At 38.9% G+C, this 18252-nt stretch overlaps 1 protein-coding gene across 3 annotated transcripts in view; it reads right to left on the reverse strand.

Moving 5' to 3' along the window:
• The window catches only part of DOCK11 (dedicator of cytokinesis 11), a 193231-nt gene that overhangs the window by 18820 nt on the left and 156159 nt on the right, over positions 1-18252 (reverse strand). For all 3 annotated transcript variants that reach the window (XM_074391711.1, XM_074391712.1, XM_003931062.4), the window contains 3 exons: positions 14842-15057; positions 14698-14755; positions 6244-6350 (listed from right to left, as the gene is read on the reverse strand). In XM_074391711.1, the coding sequence (XP_074247812.1) occupies positions 6244-6350; positions 14698-14755; positions 14842-15057 (381 nt within the window). The remainder of the gene's footprint in view (positions 1-6243; positions 6351-14697; positions 14756-14841; positions 15058-18252) is intronic.

The raw sequence follows: 18252 nt of genomic DNA on the forward strand, positions 1-18252 counted from the left end.
CCTGGTGCCTGGTGACAAAGCAAGACTCTGTCTCAAAAGAGAGAGAGAGAGAGAGAGAGAGAGAGAGAGAGAGAGAACAGGGACAATATTTTACTTATATTGGCTTTTCCAGTAATTCTTTTAGTGGTACTGGATAGTATATGTGAAAAAAATGTTGCTACTTGAATAAAAGATCTGTATATTAACATCTGCTAGCCGAATTAAAATTCCGGCATTTTGGGGCAAACTTTGGGGGAATTAAAAATAAGCTGCACATGTAGTACGAATTGTCCCAGGAATGTACAGTTAGGTTACAATTAGAAAAAAAAATGTCATATACAACCACATAAACCGAATAAAAGAGAAAAATTATATGTCTTTCAATAGATGCCGAGAAAAAGCATATATAACACTCAACATCCATTCATGATATTAAAAAGAACTCAAGAAACAAAGAGTAGAAGAGATCTTCCTCAATCTGATAAAGGGCATTTCCTATAAACCTAAAGGCTGGACATGTTTCTCCCACGATTGAGAACAAGTTAGAACGTGTGCTCTCACCACTTCTATCCAACATTATGCTGAAAGTTCTAGCCAGTTCAATAAGGCAAGAGAAAGATAAAAGGAATACAGGATTAGAAAAAGTAAAATTGTTATGGGCAGATGGCATAATTGTATATGTAGAAGATCCTCAGGAACATACAAATTACAAAAACTAATAAGCAGATTTAGTAAGGTTGCAGGACATAAGGTCAACATAGAAAATCGATTATGTTTCTATATAGTAACAACAACATGTCAAAAAATAAAAATATAAAAGCGAACAAACAATATTATTTACCATAGCATCAAAACATCACATATGTAGCAACAACTCTAACCCAAGATGTCTACCCTAACAACTACAAAATATTATTGGCAGCTAAAGATGATCCAAAGAAATGTTCATTGATAGAGAAATTCAATATTGTTAAACTCTCCATTCTCAGTCTATTTTGAGGAAATAAAGAAGATGATTCTAAAGGTTATACAGAAATTCAAAGGATGTAGAATACCCAAAACAACTTTGAAAAAGAATAAAGCTGGAGAGCTAATACTAACTGATTTCAAGACTTATTATAAAGTTATGGTAATCAAGACAATGTGATATTGGCATCAAGATGGGCAAATAGATCAGTGGTAGAGAACCGAGAATCTAGAAATAGCCCACACAAATATGACTTGACCAAGAATCGGACTTGACCAAGGTGCCAAAGTAAATTCAATGGGACAAAAGGAAAGTCTTGTTTTTCCCCAAATGGTGTGCACCACCTATCTGTCCACACACACACACACACACACACACACACACACACACACAAAGAGCTTTGACCTCTATCTCATTCCATGCTCACAAATGAATTTTAGGTATATTACAGACCTAAACAAAACTCGGAAACAAGGTTTCTAAGAGAAAACACAGGATAACACTATCAGGATCTTGAGGTAGGCAAAGATTTTTTGGACCAGATACAAAAAAGAACAAACTATTATAAAATAACAAATTGGACTTCATCATAAAACCAAAACCAGGCCAGGTGCAGTGGTTCATGACTGTAATCCCAGCACTTGGGGAGTCCAAGGTGGGTGGATCACGAGGTCAGGAGTTCAAGACCAGCCTGTTCAACATGGTGAAACCCCGTCTCTACTAAAAATACAAAAATTAGCCAAATGTGGTGGCTTGTGCCTGCAATCCCAGCTACTCAGGAGGCTGGGGCAGGATAATTGCTTCAACCCGCCTGTGAGCCAAGATCGCACCACTGCACTCCAGCCTGGGTGACAGAGCAAGACTCTGTCTCAAAACAAACAAACAAACACACACACACATATACACACACACACCCCAAAACCAAAATTTTCTGATCAACCAAAGGCTCAATTAAGAAAGTGAATAGACGAGTCAGAGGCTGGTAAATAAATTTACAGCAAATATATCTGACAAATGATTTATATCCAAGAAAGAACTCCCATAAAACAACAATGAAAAGTAAGCAATATGATTTCTAAAATGGATAAAAGACACACATTTCACAAAAGAAAATATAAAAGAGGCCAAGGAACACCTGAAAAAGTGCTAGCTATGATCAATCATTAGGGAAATAAAAATAAAAGCCAGAATGAGATGTTGATTCATACTTAATATTAATAAAATGGCTAAAATTAAAAAAGATTAGCAATATCAGATGTTAGGGAGGATGTGGGGCAATTAGAACTCTCATGTACTGCTGGAAAACTTCATAAAATGGTCCAACCACTTTGAGAAACTCTTTGGAAATTTCTTAAAAGTTAAATATATAACTTCCCTAGGATTCAGCAGTGCCACTCCTAGGTATTTACCCAAGAGAAAAAAAAAGCATATGTCAACAATAAGTCATAGATAGGAATGTTGAAAGTAGATTTATTCATAACAGCCCGAAACTGGAAACAATTCAAAATCCATCAACTGAATGAATTTAAAATTTGTATATAAAGACAACAGAAAAGAACAAACTTTTGATATACTCGACAATATGGATGAATCTCAAAAACATCAGGTTAAACAAGAGAAGCCAGATACAAAAGGGTACATATTGAATGATTCCATTTTTATGACATAAAAACTAATTTATAGTGATAGAAATCAGATGGTAGAGGTGCGGAGCCTGGCTGGAAATGGGCTCAAGGGAAACTTTCCTGAAGGAATGGGCATGTTCTATTTTTTGTTTCTGATGGTAGGTTACATGGGTGTATTCAACTGTCAGAATTCATCAAATTGTTTAAGATCTTATTACATATTAATTATATCATTTTTATTTTTATTTTTGAGACAGAGTCTCGCTCTGTTGCTCAGGCTGCAGTGCAGTGACACGATCTTGGCTCACTGTAACCTCTGCCCCTGGAGTTCAAGAGAGTCTTGTGCCTCAGCCTTCTGAATAGCTGGGATTATAGGCCTGTGCCATCACACATAGCTAATTTTTGCATTTTGAGTGGAGACGGGGTTTCACCATGTGAGCCACTTTGCCCAGCCCAATTATATATTAATCATATCTTTAAAAATCGATTACAGGGGCACATGTCATCAGGACCTCCTAAGGCTGTATCACAGAAAAAAAAAAAAACTGTTGCAAATCAAGTCAGAAATATATTTTTAGAAACAAATTTGATTTCATTGTTACTGGGTTAACTCACATATTTAAATACAAGCACTAAATAGACGACAGTTTGTATTTTTCATTTCAATGCAACTTCTAAATCAGTGGCAGGTTTTTTGTTTTTGTTTTTGTTTTTTTGAGACGGAGCTCTGTCGCTCAGGCTGGAGTGCAGTGGTGCCATCACGGCTCAGTGAAACCTCTGCCTCCCAGGTTCAAGTGATTCTCCTGCCTCAGCCTCCTGAGTAGCTGGGACTACAGGTGCGTGCCACCATGCCTGGCTAATTTTTGTATTTTTAGTAGAGATGGGGTTTCACCGTTATTGGCCAGGATGGTCTCGATCTCCTGACCTTGTGACCTGCCCACCTCGGACTCCCGAAGTGCCGGGATTACAGGCGTGAGCCACTGCGCCTGGCCATTGTCAGGTTTTTTTTTTTTTTTTTTTTTTTTTTAAATTGGCTAGAATATAAGGAAGAAGCCTTATTATGCAAACTGAAACATGAAGTGGCACTTGGTAGAACATGATTCTACCTGTATACATCAAATAAAAGTATGTATAAATTACTTGTAAACCCAAAAGATGTTCAACGAATGTGTTTCCACAGAAAACTAATGACAGTTTTTGATTATTGAGAAAAGTTATTGTTCTCCTTAAGAGTATAAAAAAGGGTCAAGCTCAAAGCCATTTCTATGAATACGCTGAAGCTGCTGTTCAGAAGGCAAGGATGTTAAGTTCAGTTGTGCTGAACCAGTTAGACCCCATGAAATCCTCTGAATCATTCTGCTGTCAGCCTGGAAAACCTGCAGGTCTCTGGGAGATCATCTTAATCTAACTAAGATCCAGAAACATGAATTAACTTGTCCAAGGCTACATAGTCAAAAACTGAGCTGGAATAAAAATATAAGCATCTTGCTTCTCTGTTATGATCAATTAATTCAGCAAACATATTTTAAGTATCTATTCTTGTAGGTTCTGAAGGTAAAAGGACACCATCTTGCCTTTAAGAAATTCCACTGCCAAGTAGGTCAATGATAAAACCTGACGTTATTCTCACACTTCATGACTTTTAAAGTTTTCACATATATTGTGAAGTGACCACGATAGTATTATTGTCCTTATTTTACCAACAGGGAGAGAAACTACGTAGAAATAGTGGGTAACGCTTCTAGGTGTATCATTAATTTAGCTAAATAAACCAGAGCTAAGTTGAGATTTGTGTATTTTTAAAAATCAATTCATAAAGTGTTTATGAAATGTATCACTGTAATTTTAATCTCATTGTTTAATACAACTTTTTTAAGAAATGTAATCTTATGGGACTATAACTTCAATCACTGCTTTTGTGTGTTTCTTTCTTGTTTTCTATGTTTACACTCTTGGTGAACTTTTCCCCATGGTTCCGTCCTTGATTATGTGGTCTTCACTCACTGTATTATGTCTAATATTCACTCTGTTTTGGTTCTCATAAAGACATGACTTCCAGATGTGTATTTTTAACCCTAATCATTCTCCTTAGATTCAGTTTCATGTTTGTTTTATTTTCCTTTCTTTTTTTCTTTTTTAGACACAGTCTCACTTTGTCGCCCAGGCAGGAATGCAATGGCACAATCTTGGCTCACTGCAACCTCCACCTCTTGAGTTCAAGTGATTCTCCTGCCTCAGCCTCCTGAGCAGCTGAGATTACGTGCAGGTGCCACCATGTCTGGCTAATTTTTGTGTTTTTAGTAAAGCCATGTTGGCCAGGCTGGTCTCTAACTCCTCACCTCAGGTGATCTGCCCACCTTGGCCTCCCAAAGTGCTGGGATTACAGTCGTGACCCCCTGCACCCGGCCTCAGTTCCACATTTCTAATGGCTTGATGGTTATTTCCATTTTGATAAGCTTTCACTTCAAAATCATCTCAGCTATAAAGTGAAATTCATCATTTTTCCTGCAAAACCATCCATCTATCATTTCTCCTAACCTCCAAAGTTCAAATCTTAGTGCTACCTTTGACCCTTCCCCTCCCACAGCCAGCAAAATCTTCTTCTTTCCTCACAGTGTTTCCTGAATCTTTTACTACCCTGGTTTAAGTCTTAACTACTCATATCTGGATAATTAGGGCAGCCTTCTCTCTAGCCCCTGCCTTTAGCTCCTATCCCTATATCTTCAATACATCTCCCACATCATCACCAAATTAGCCTTCCCTCTTCCTTGCTTTAATCTAGTCATTATCTTGCTCAAAAATCTTTGCTATCTATTCAACATTCTACTGAATAAAGTCCAGATACTGAAAGTTTCTCAAAATCTGGCCTCAACTAATACTCGTCTGTATGGGCACCTACAGGTATAGCCAAAAGGATCCACTCGCTGTGCTTCAAACATGTCTTACACTTTCCTACCTTTGTCGTGGTCCCTGCTGTTTGCCTGTTAGAATGCCTTCAGGGTGTCCTTATTCTTCCAATCACTCTCTGATCATACCTCCTCTGTTCTACCTGAGTTCTAAGGCATCTTTAACCTTTGACTTTGCATAGCACCTCTGTCTACATTATTCAAGTATTATTCACAAGTCTTACTCTTTTCCATTTCAGGTACATGTATTATCTCTTCAGGTGGACCCTGGAGGTCAGGGACTAGTCAGACCTAATTATTTAAACCTCCTAGGTCACTGAATCCAGGGCCTTGCTCATAAGTCAATGCTCAAGAAATCTTTGGTGGCTGATTGACAGCCAAAGCTGTTTTCTATCCATGTGATGTTTAGAGCAGAAAATTTCCATTTAAAAATACTTTTGTACATACTGTGTCTTAGCTGAAGTAAAGGACAATGTTAATTCTATTTTTTTATGGAAAATTTTCCAACGTATTTTGACTCATCTAGTTATTGGGATGGTGACTTGAGGATAGCAAATGTTGCATTTCTAAAACTAGACAATGGGACTAGTTCAAGAGACAGGGCTGTCTAAACAGGAACATCTTTGTCCTGGATAGTTTTAATACTTAAAGTTCATTAACCCTTAGTTACCTTCAAAATTAGGTTAGCTGTAAGAATTGTTTAATATACATGAATTTTAAGAAGTGAAATTTATATAACTGGCAATGCAGGCCTTGGAGTCCTTACTTCACTATAATGGACATCCATCATCCCAGCATCTTCTTTCATTGCTCCTTCTTCATCTATATTGGGAGTAATTTTCTTGAAGGCTGAACATCCATTAGGAAATAATTCTGTGTGAATTAAAAAAACAGTAAATTTATTAGAAGGTATTTAATAAATAACAGTGAGCCTTACAGAGATGGGCTATTTAAAATAAACACATATTTTTGTAATTATCAAAAGTTTAAGTACAATTTTCACTTACAAAAAAAAATAAAATTTGTTTTTATCTACTACGTATTTTATTAGTTTCTCCACCAACAAAGTGAGCAAGAGTTACTTATTGAATAAGCTTTTTTTGTTTGTTTTGTGAGATGGAGTCTCACTCTGTTGCCCAGGCTGGAGTGCAGTAGTGCAATCCTGGCTCACTGCAACCTCTGCCTCCCATGTTCAAGTGATTCTTCTGCCTCAGCTTCCTGAGTAGCTGGGACTACAGGCACGTGCTACCACATCCAGCTAATTTTTGGTAGAGATGGGGTTTCACCATATTGGCCAGGCTGGTCTCGAACTCCTGACCTCGTCATCTGCCCACCTTAGCCTCCCAAAGTGCTGGGATTACAGGCGTGAGCCACTGCGCCTGGCCTGAATAAGTTTGAATCTTTGACTATGTATCCCCTTCAATGGCTAGTATAGATGTTCACCTAGTGCGATCTAAACATTTTTATTTAAACTTTGATCCTGTATACATTTGTGTTCTACCATCTAAACAAGAGGACAGGCACTTTTCAGGTAACCACTAAGTGATCTTTGGTAACCATGTCTAGTGCCTAATTTCACTGCGATTTGGGAGAGGAAGTGAGATGTTGGAGGTCTGGCCTTGGACTTTTAAGAGAGTCAGGAAATAACAACAGAGGGCAGGAATGAAGCATCCTAGAGAAAACAGGACGGGGTGCTGGAAGAACCATCACTTTTGGAGTTACATAGACTCACTTCTACCACTAAGTGTATGATTTTGTGCTAATGTTTATCTTCCTGGCACTATAAAAAGTTTCATCATCTGTAAAACAGAGATAATAATAACTACGCTATGAGAATTAAATGAAATGTAAATTGTTTAGAATGGAGCCTAGCATATACTCAATGAATTATTATTAGCAAATAAGCCTACTAACAAATAAACTAGCATTCTCAAGGTAGAATAAAATCATTGCTGCCAGCTGGACACCGGGAAGTAGGAAGTGAACTTAAGCTGAAAACAGCTGCTTCAGGCTTCTGGACCAAATTGTTACTGTCAAGCAAAAGTCTAGATGTAAAGGCTACATAGTTCCCCTATAGATTCTAGACAGGGGAACATGTCTGGAACATTCCTACCGTGTCTGCCTTTACCTTTATCTAAGTCAGCTGTAATTTTAGAGTTCAAGGAAAATTCTGCCTCTTTATAACATAACCTGTTAGTCATTCAAAAAGTTTCCTTCTGATAGGAGCTAGTCACACACACAAAAAAAGAAACCCCAAAAACAAACGAAAAAAATGGCTGTTGCAATCTACTGTTCTACAGTCTAACAGTGATACTTAGAAATAATGACCTTTTCTTACAACTAAGTATCTGGTAATCTTCCTGTTAGAGATTGGGGAAGGAAGAAGGAAGATTTTAAAAAAATCAGACCTCATGTTGAAGAGATTCACCAGAATTCTGGTGGAAAAGAGGTTATGTATCAGGGCTTGGATTTTTCCAACTCTTCTTGTCTAAATGAAACCTAATCACTAGACATATATCTTCTGGGTAAGATGCTTGACAGAACATGGGTAGGAACCACACATAGAAGTAGGAACCACACTTCTTTGAGAGAGAGATGAAAGTCTGGTAGGGAAAGATAGAGTTATTTTGAAATACTTTTCTTTTCCACACAAGGTCTTACCCCAATGCCTAGGCTGCAGTGAAGTGGCGTGATAATAGCTCACTGCAGCCCCGACCTCCCGGACTCAAGCCATCCTTCTGCCTCAGCCTCCCAAGTAGCTGAGACTACAGGTGCAAGTCACCACAGCCAGCTAATTTTTGTATGTTTTGTAGAGGCCATGTTGTCCAGGATGGTCTCAAACTTCTGAGCTCAAGCGATCCTGCCTGTCTCAGACTCCCAAAATGCTGAGATTACAGGCATGAGCCACTGTGCTTGGCTTTGAAATACTTTTTCAAGAAGGGAGAAATACATGGGAGTAGTATGTGAGTTTTAATTAAGGAAGGAGATCCAGGAATGAAAGTGATATTTACTTTGACCTACCAAACTGTAAGACCACTTTTGTTCAAATAAAGTAGGTGACAAAAGGCACTGAAGATAAAACATAGCCTGCTTCATTTCTGAAGATAAGCATGCCTAAAACAGTCTGTTACAGGCCTCTAGAGAGTCCTTTTTTAAAAATTTTATTTTATTGCATTTTAGGTTTTGGGGTACATGTGAAGGACATGCGAGATTGTTGCATAGGTACACACGTGGCAGTGTGATTTGCTGCCTTCCTCCCCATCACCTGTATCTGGCATTTCTCCCCATGTTCTCTCTCCCCAACTCCCCACCCCCCACTGTCCCTCCCCTATTTCCCCCCAACAGACCCCAGTGTGTAGTGCTCCCCTCCCTGTGTCCATGTGTTCTCATTGTTCAACACCCGCCTATGAGTGAGAACATGCGGTGTTTGATTTTCTGTTCTTGTGTCAGTTGGCTGAGAATGATGGTTTCCAGGTTCTATTCAAAGTACTGGACCATAACAAGATAAAGAACTTTTATCAGAAGGTAAATCAATTCCTCATTTCCTTCTTCAACAAGGCTTTCTATTAAAAAGAACAAGTCAGTTGAATAAACAGAGTATTTAGTGACATGGTTGATTTACATTCAGGACAATACTCCTTATCCTGTTGTAAACATGTGACAAACAGTTCCCAGACCAGCAGCTGGTCTGTGGGATACTCTTTGTGCAGTTGTGCATTAGAATTTCTTGAAATTTAGAAGAAACCATCCCACTTGATCACCACTATGAAATCAAGAGCTAGGCCATAAAGAAGAGGGTCCAAGACTTGAATGAAGAGACAAAGAACATAGGCTTTATCGAAGAAGATAGTCAGTCCCTGAAGGCCTCAGGCAGCTAGGTCCATGACTGGAAAAAAATTCCCATCCATTCAGAAGCGATTATTACTTTAAGTCATTTCCAAATGTAGGGTTTTTCTAGAATGCTCAGATTTAAGGGAGGATGAAGAAGGGCACACTCCTATGCCAGAGATCAGATGAGGCTAAAAGCATCTTGCTAGAGAGTCTTCTGGTTTATCTTAAGTAGTAGTACCGAACATTATGGTTTATCTCAAGAACAAAGACATAAACATCCACTTTTGAAAGTTGTGCCTGAGTTATCTAGTGTAAAGACTACTACTGTGAATTTTCAGCTTCAGAGTCCAATATTCTTGCTAAGTGTGTTATCTGAATGCATCTGCCTAATAATTTATTTCTACGTAGAGATGACTATATTCCTCCCCCTTTTTGCTAAAGTTATCAACACCAATCAATATCCAATTATATCAGGACGCTTTGTTTGTTAGATTCTTTAAAATACTTGGAGAAAATCCTGATTCTCATTAGTTCTGGAAAGATTTTCAGATGAAACAAGTTGCTGAGTCTAGAACTGGCCAGTGTACATATCCCAACAGAAGGAGGCATTTGTTTGAGGGATCTCATGTAGACCTATGCAGCCCTGTAGAAGGTGGTCCTGGACAGTCTGCTATCAGTTTCTCTGGTATTTGATCAGGACTCTTGACCTTGCTGTTTATAGCTGTAACTTCTGTATTCCTGACAGCTGTCCTAGGGAAAGCAAGACGGAAACTGTTCAGATAGAGATCACAACCTTGAATACAAGTTATCCTGTGAAAAAAAGTGGAAAGGGGTATGGAAGATGGGACAGTAGTGCAATCCTTGATTTAAAAAAAAAAAGGATGGCTGGTCAGAAGGATAAGAGCTAAGAGTCCTGAGTGGAGGATAAGAAGGCAAAACTAGGAAAGAATGAGGGAATAAAAAGCTTTGTGAAACTCAAGCTATCAGATCCTGGGTACAAAGACTTGGGAAAGAGAGCAACATTACCCTATAAGGAATGAAAGAAACAGACTCTATGGGAAAGGAAATTCCTTTTTCTGGGTTGCTGGGTGAATCCTTGCAGGCCTGAAGCTTTGCTGAACCTAGGATGCTGTTTGGTGGTGAAAGAATGCAGAGACTTGACTCTTGTCTTCCCTGGGGAAAACAGTCGTACCCTTTTTTAAGAAAAGAAAAAAGGGAGAATGTGATCTAGAATTTTTGAGGTTCTCAAACAAAATAAAAATAAGCAAATTCTGAGTTGTTTTTTATTTTATGTTTTTTGGGAAGGAGAATAGCTGACCCTCGGTATTATCACTTTGAGGTACCTTCAATGAAGGAAAGAGAATAGTAATCCTTAAGTCTCTGGTAGAACAAGCAAGAGCTCAGGCTGCCTGAAAGAAGTCTGAGGGTAGGGTGGGGGTGGCGGTGAGGGCAGGGAGAACTGCATACCTCCTTTCCCATTTCCTGTCAGTTCAGTGCCTGATACAGTGAAGAAAAGAATCTGGAAATGATCCCTCCTGGGTATTCTGTAGTCACTTTTGAGGGGCAAGGGCCCCTAAGCCCTTCCCTGCTTAGGCAATGATCCAGTAAGACAAAGTATTTTTTTTTCCTTAAAAATGCTACATAGTAGGACATCTGCTTCCAATGTGTCAACTGATGACTAGCATTTTATTCCATCTTGATTTAAAAATGTTTTATAATGTACTTCAAGAGAAATTGGTTAGGAGTTAAAGAAAACAAAACATTTTTGGCAATAGATATGCATCAGGGATTTAAAATGGATATGTATCAGGGATACTCTTTCCCTGTTGGCTTCATTATCAAAGTGCACTTAATAATAGAAAACAGAGTTCTAGGCTGGATGCAGTGGCTCACACCTGTAATCCCAGCACTTTGGGAGGCCAAGGTGGGTGGATCACAAAGTCAGGAGTTTGAAAACAGCCTGACCAACATGGTAAAACCCTGTCTCTACTAAAAATACAAAAATTAGCCAGGTGTGGTGGCGCTTGCCTGTAATCCCAGCTACTCAGGAGGATGAGGCAAGAGAATCGCTTGAGCCTGGGAGGCAGAGGTTGCAGTGAGCCAAGATCATGCCATTGCACTCCAGCCTGGGCGACAGATCGAGCCGCCACCTCAAAATACAAAAAAAAAACAAACAAAAAAAATTGGGCTCCTTCTAATGGTGCCCAATTATCTCTGTCAAATACGTTGGTCTTAAATGTAAGTTACACGATTTTTTTTTTCAGTTCTGCACTCAAATGTATTTTTATTTACTCAGTCAATTGCCAGGTCTTATCTAGACTTCAAAGAGCTCACTAATGCTGGGGGATTGTGGCTTTCTCAGAATGAATGGTAGGTTAACAGATAACGAGTTTTTTTAAAAATAGTTTTTGGGGAACAGGTGATTTTTTTGTTAATGGATAAGTCCTCTAGTGGTAATTTCTGAGATTTTGGTGTACCTGTCACCCGAGAAGTATATACTGTACCCGATGTGTAGTCTTGTATCCCTCCCTGACCCCCCAAGTCCCCAAAGTCTATTATATCATTCTTATGCTATTGCATCCTCATAGCTTTGCTCCCACTTATAAGCAAGAGCATACAATATTTGGTTTTCCATTCCTGAGTTAGTTCACTTAGAATAACAGTCAGTTTATGTTTTTAACTTGCGTTTTAAACCAGTAGCCGAACTTGGTATAGCTAGTATAATCAGCTATTTAATTAAAAAAGGTGTTTTGGATCACTGAAGCTAAGTAGGGAAAACCCTGAGGATTTTTACCACTACCACTATTTTAGAACAAAGTTTTCCAGTTTAGGCAAATAGAATTTTCTAGGTTTAAAAATAGATGGGGTCAGCAAACCACCATGGCACATGTTTACCTATGTAAGAAACCTATGCGTCCTGCACATGTATCTCAGAACTTAAAATTTAATTTAAAAAAATGTTTAAATGGCACTCATAAAAAATATGTAAATTCTCTTAAACATTATTTTTTGTTTAACATTCAAAACAACATTTTCTCCTCTTTAGCAAAGAGTGCTTTGATTTCTATGAAGGATAAATTATTAAAAAAACCTTGAGGGTATTATGAAATACATAAATGGCTAGTGAAAAAATATTATTTGCACTTGCTGAAACACATCAATTTAGTGTTTATGATAGCTGTCTCATGCTAATGTCAAGAAAAAAACTTAGCAAGAAATTATATTTCTAAAGCCTAAGGACTGATAATAAAGATAAATAATTCTTGATTTTTGCTTAGCTTTAATGTCTTTGCACTTGTGAAAAACACACAAAAAATTATAGGGAAATGGTTTTAATATAATTATTTTCAAAATCTAAAAAGCACAGTTTTAGACTTAGCAGACATAAAAATCTTCAGATTTCTATTATTATTATTATTATTATTAATATTTAGACAGAGTTTTGTTCTTGTTGCCCAGGCTGGAGTGCAGTGGCATGATCTTGGCTCACTGCAACCTCTGCCTCCGGGTTCAAGTGATTTTCCCTGCCTCAGAATCCCGAGTAGTTGGGATTACAGGTTTGTGCCACAATGCCCAACTAACTTTTGTATTTGTAGTAGAGATGGGATTTCACCATGTTGGCCAGGCTGGTCTCGAACTCCAGACCTCAGGTGATCCACCCACCTTAGCCTCCCAAAGTGCTGGGATTATAAGTGTGAGCCACCACTCCTAGCCAGATTTCTACTAATTAAAAAGATGATATCATATTAACCTATTTCTCTGAAGATGTACTTAAAATCACAATACTGTGTTTAAGATTCTTGTATCTGTCAGTTTGTTTGGAATTTTAAGTGTGTAATTTCAACATATACTGTGATTTCATAGGCATACCAGTGATTTAAAATAAAAAAAACCCTCAAATGGGGCCTCATTTTGGTAATTCATGTCTTTCTCTGTTTAAAAACCCACATATGTATATTAAAAGGAAAAACTAAATATATCAAACACATAGATTGTTCAAAAGAATTCCAGAGTCAAACAGAAAGTGTTAATTTAAAATATAAGTAAAACAATTCTGCATTTAAATTATATTTGAGAAGAATCTTTTTTTTTTTTTTTTTGAGACAGGGTCTCATCCTGTCACCCAGGTTGGAGTGCAGTGTCCTAAGCTCAAGCTATGCTCCTACCTCACCCTCCTGTGTAGCTGGAACCACAGGCATGTGCCACCATGCCCAGATAACTTTTGTATTTTTTGTAGAGACAGGGTTTCACCATCCTGCCCAGGCTGGTCTCAAACTCCTGGGCTCAAGTCATCCACCTGCCCAGGCCTCCCAAAGTGTTGAGATTATAGGTGTGAGTCACTACATCCGGCCAAGAATCTTTTTAGAAAAAGATCCTCCACATGGGTATTATTGTATGAGGCAATCGAACACTGAGCCTCAATGTGAAATGAGAGATACATAGTTAACTGTAGGAATTCTGGAATTAAAAAATAAAACAACACAAAATATGGTTGTGTTCCTACAGCTAAAGCCAGAGTGATATGACTCCTTTAATAAGTTGGTTTCATTCTGTCATATTGTTACTCATTCCACTGCCTTCAAGGAAGTATCTTGGACATTGATACAGAGATTTCTTGGTTGCAATCTCCACTGCCAATCAGTGAGTAAAACTAACTCAACTGGATTACTACTTGACCAGATGCAGTCTGTTCAAGACACAATGCTGTTAAGTCGTAGTCAACAATACTTGTTTATGGAAAGGAACACTTCCAAGTAGATTTCCTGAATTAGGAATCTTAAATTAGGACTCTGGAGCTGCTGGCCTGAAGCCCTTCAAGGGTATGACTCCCTTTTAATACCCAGTTATCACTGCACTAAAGTGGCTGGAGAGACATAGTCTATGGGCAGTTGGTGATGAGGGGGAAACAATCTGTGTTATCCCAACTAGAGCCTTGAGAAGAATTTAATTTGTGGCAGTCTTCCAGGGAGGGGCAGTCTTGGAAAATAAACACTGGGCATCAGGTCTGGCCCTGTACTATTTTTTTCTCTTTTATATTTTATTTTAAAATAGGTATAGGATCTCGCTTTGTTGCCTAGCTGGTCTCAAACTCCTGGCCTCAAGCAATCCTCCAGCCTCAGCCTCTGAAAGCACTGGGATTACAGGCATGAGCCACTGCACCTGGCCACCCTGTAACTATTTAACTTTTATTGTAACCTCTAATGAAAGCAGAAGGGACAACGAACAATCCAGTTTTCTTTTATAACAGCTTATTTTTAACACTGAATGAGGCCAAGGGTGGACACATTTTTCAGAGTTCAATTATATCATATTCATAGTTAAGCTACAAAGATAAAAAACTATTATGCTGAATGAAAATCCCCCATCTCTAAGAACAGAAATATCTTACTTTTTCGATGAAGAAACTCTGCAACTAGAGCTGCTACATGGACATAACACATCGCAGCCTGAAAAACGATGACAAAGAAAGAAATGTTAGAACATGCTCAAGGTGTTTCGGAGGGTTATTTAGAACCAAACTTTAAGTAGTCACCTCTGAAAAATCTCCATTTTTTACATGAATCTTCGCCATGCTGTCAAGCCAGGTTTTCCTGAGCTCTGGGGTGCTTGCATAGGACTTGGCTAAGCTATACTGGAGATCAATTAGCATTTCAGGGTCTTTCTCATGCTCCTTCATTTGGGCAGTGGCCATAAGAACAGTGCGGATTCTCTTGGTCAAGTCTTTGACTTCTGTGGGAAAGGCAGTTGCCTAATTACAAAATAAACAAAAAAGACATGTTGAACAACAATATCGATGAGCTCTAAGGCTTGTCATCCAATGCTGAGGACATAATATAATTTTCACTTCCTGTTACAGCTCTTGGTATTGCATACAGTACACTGAAAGAATTTTAAATAAATTATTTTAAAAATATGTAACTAGTCCAGGCTTCGAAGGCTCTAACCTTGGTGGCAGTATATTCACAGGACATAAAAGCATGAGCTCTGGAGCCAGACTACCTGGCTTTGAATCCCAGATCCTCCATTGTGATTTCCATAGCCAAGAGAGTGATCTATGTTTACCGTTTTCTTGTAACAGTAACCAAAAATTGACAACTTACTATGTGCCAAGCACTGGTCTGGGTTCTTTACATGTTTTAGTTTTTATGATAACCCTATAAGTACTATTATCATTATTATTATTTTGAGACAGAGTTTCGCTCTTGTTACCCAGGCTGGAGTGCAATGGCATGACCTCAGCTCACTACAACCTCCGTCTCCCAGGTTCAAGAAATTCTTCCGCCTCAGCCTCCCAAGTAGCTGGGATTACAGGCATGCACCACCATGCCGGGCTAATTTTGCATTTTTAGTGGAGAGAGGGTTTCTCTGTGTTGGTCAGGCTGGTCTGAAACTCCTCACCTCAGGTGATCTGCCTGCCTCAGCCTCCCAAAGTGCTGGGATTACAGGCGTGAGCCACCGTGCCCGGCCAGTATCATTATTAAAAAGCATTTAAGGGGCCGGGCGCGGTGGCTCAAGCCTGTAATCCCAGCACTTTGGGAGGCCGAGGCGGGTGGATCATGAGGTCAAGAGATCGAGACCATCCTGGTCAACATGGTGAAATCCCGTCTCTACTAAAAATACAAAAAATTAGCTGGGCATGGTGGCGCGTGCCTGTAATCCCAGCTACTCAGGAGGCTGAGGCAGGAGAATTGCTTGAACCCAGGAGGCGGAGGTTGCAGTGAGCCGAGATCGCGCCATTGCACTCCAGCCTGGGTAACAAGAGCGACACTCTGTCTCAAAAAAAAAAAAAAAAAAAAAAAAAAAAGCATTTAAATGCTTGACTAGGGTCTCAAAATTGGTTTATGTTAGAGACAGGATTTTCACCCAGGCAGTCTAGCTCTAGAGCTGATGTTCTTAGCTACTCTTCCATTCTGATGTGCACACCTACTGTATCCATTAACTATCACATACACTAAGTTGAAAACCACACCGCGAAAATATCTACATATACAAATGAGAGGTCATGAATCACATAGAATATTCCAGAAAGTTTACAGAGATCATTAAGCTTTCAAAGTTTGTTTTTGGCCCCAAGAACAATAGAGTTTCCTCTTTATCCTGGCCTCTGCTAAGGAAGTCCTATCACATCCTCTTAACCTCCACCAGAGTAATCACAATTATCTACATGATTCAGAGATGATGAGAAAGAGATATAGGAGTTAGGGAGCTTGTCAATATGAACACAATAAAATGTGGGGGAAATGGTTTTAAACACTGCCTTCTTGGCCAGGAGCAGTGGCTCATGCCTGTAATCCCAGCATTTCGGGAGGCCAAGGCGGGTGGATCACCTGAGGTCAGGAGTTCAAGACCAGCCTGGCCAACATGGTGAAACCCCGCCTCTATTAAAAATACAAAAAATTGGCCGGATGTGGTGGCTCACACCTGTAATTCTAGCACTTTGGGAGGCTGAGGCAGGCGGATCATGAGGTCAGGAGTTTGAGACCAGCCTGACCAACATGGTGAAACTCCATGTCTACTAAAAATATAAAACTTAGCTGGGGACAGTGGTGCATGCCTGTAATCCCAGCTACTCAGGAGGCTGAGGCAGGAGAATTGCTTGAACCTGGGAGGTAGACGTTGCAGTGAGCCACGATTGGGCCATTTCACTCCAGCTGGGGCAACAAGAGCGAAACTCCATCTCTAAATAAATAAATAAATAAAGAGAAATAAAAAAATAACTTGATCCCTTTAAAAACAATAATTATATACATAAAGTTCCTTTCTATACATTAATCGAGATCCCATTCACCAGGGGAAAGGCATAGCTTTTTGTAATAGGATTTGTTGGTAATGACTGCCTCAACAGAATAAAACTAAGTCATTTCATAAATGAGTTAAGGAAAAGAAAAGATTTCCTAGCAAGGAGGGCATATACAAACCCCATTTACTTGGAAAAGCTTACCAATCTACCTCTATAACATGGTATTAAGGATGGTGACAACTGGTAAAAACAATTTCCTAGAGTATAAGCATAAGTGCTGTAACTTGTTTCTATGCTCACAGGATTAGCTGGAGCATATACTGATTCCCTGGGGAACTGGTAGAACTGGCTGAAAAGCAAACTTTCCCAGCCTGAGAGCGGCTGGCACTGCACACTGTTATTTTTCAGTGCAAGCAACATTCCTATGGGAATATTTTTTGGTACACAGATTCTACACATCCAAACATCAAATATGCTGTATGAACTTTTAATCTTTTTCAGATTTTACACAATATTGGCAAACTGTGCTGGAAGATGAACTTTCCCAAGAATGGGGATGATTCATTCTTCTGGGAGGAAAAGCCTTCTATTGGCAAAAAATTCTTCTTCACTTGTATACATGTGCCACTGAAGATCAGAACCTGCACTTCACGCAATGAAGCAACAGATGCATTTTTACAGTGCTGTAAGTTTTAAGCATATAGGAAAGCAAGCAGAATGGTGGTCAGAGTCTTGGGTTTGGCCTCAAGAAACTGGTGCTTCAGAATGACGGCCTTGGGCATGGATTTGCCAATAAGTATCTACAGCAAGCTACAATCTGTTAACAGATAATTTTTAAAACTTACGAAACCATCAAATAATGAATCCATTCTGTGCCATTCCTCATCCACTGGCAATGGATCAGGCAACTATTAACTATTCTATGTGAGATTTTGTGAAATTTCAAATTCAGTGCTTATTTAACCAACATTAATAATTGTAAGGAAAGGATCTATGTATTTCCTGAGCAAGTTTGGAAATGAAGTCCAGAAAAACCATTCAGACTCGACTTGCCGTAACAACTATCAATATATAGTATATTCATTCATCTATCCACTAAGCTGATATTGAATATCTGCTATGTACCAGGCAGTGTTCTAGGTACTATATAGTGATGTACAAGACAAAGCCCTTAATTCATGAAACTCACATTCCACACATTGT

The sequence above is a fragment of the Saimiri boliviensis genome, chromosome X (assembly GCF_048565385.1).
Source record: "Saimiri boliviensis isolate mSaiBol1 chromosome X, mSaiBol1.pri, whole genome shotgun sequence".
Lineage (NCBI taxonomy): Eukaryota > Metazoa > Chordata > Mammalia > Primates > Cebidae > Saimiri > Saimiri boliviensis.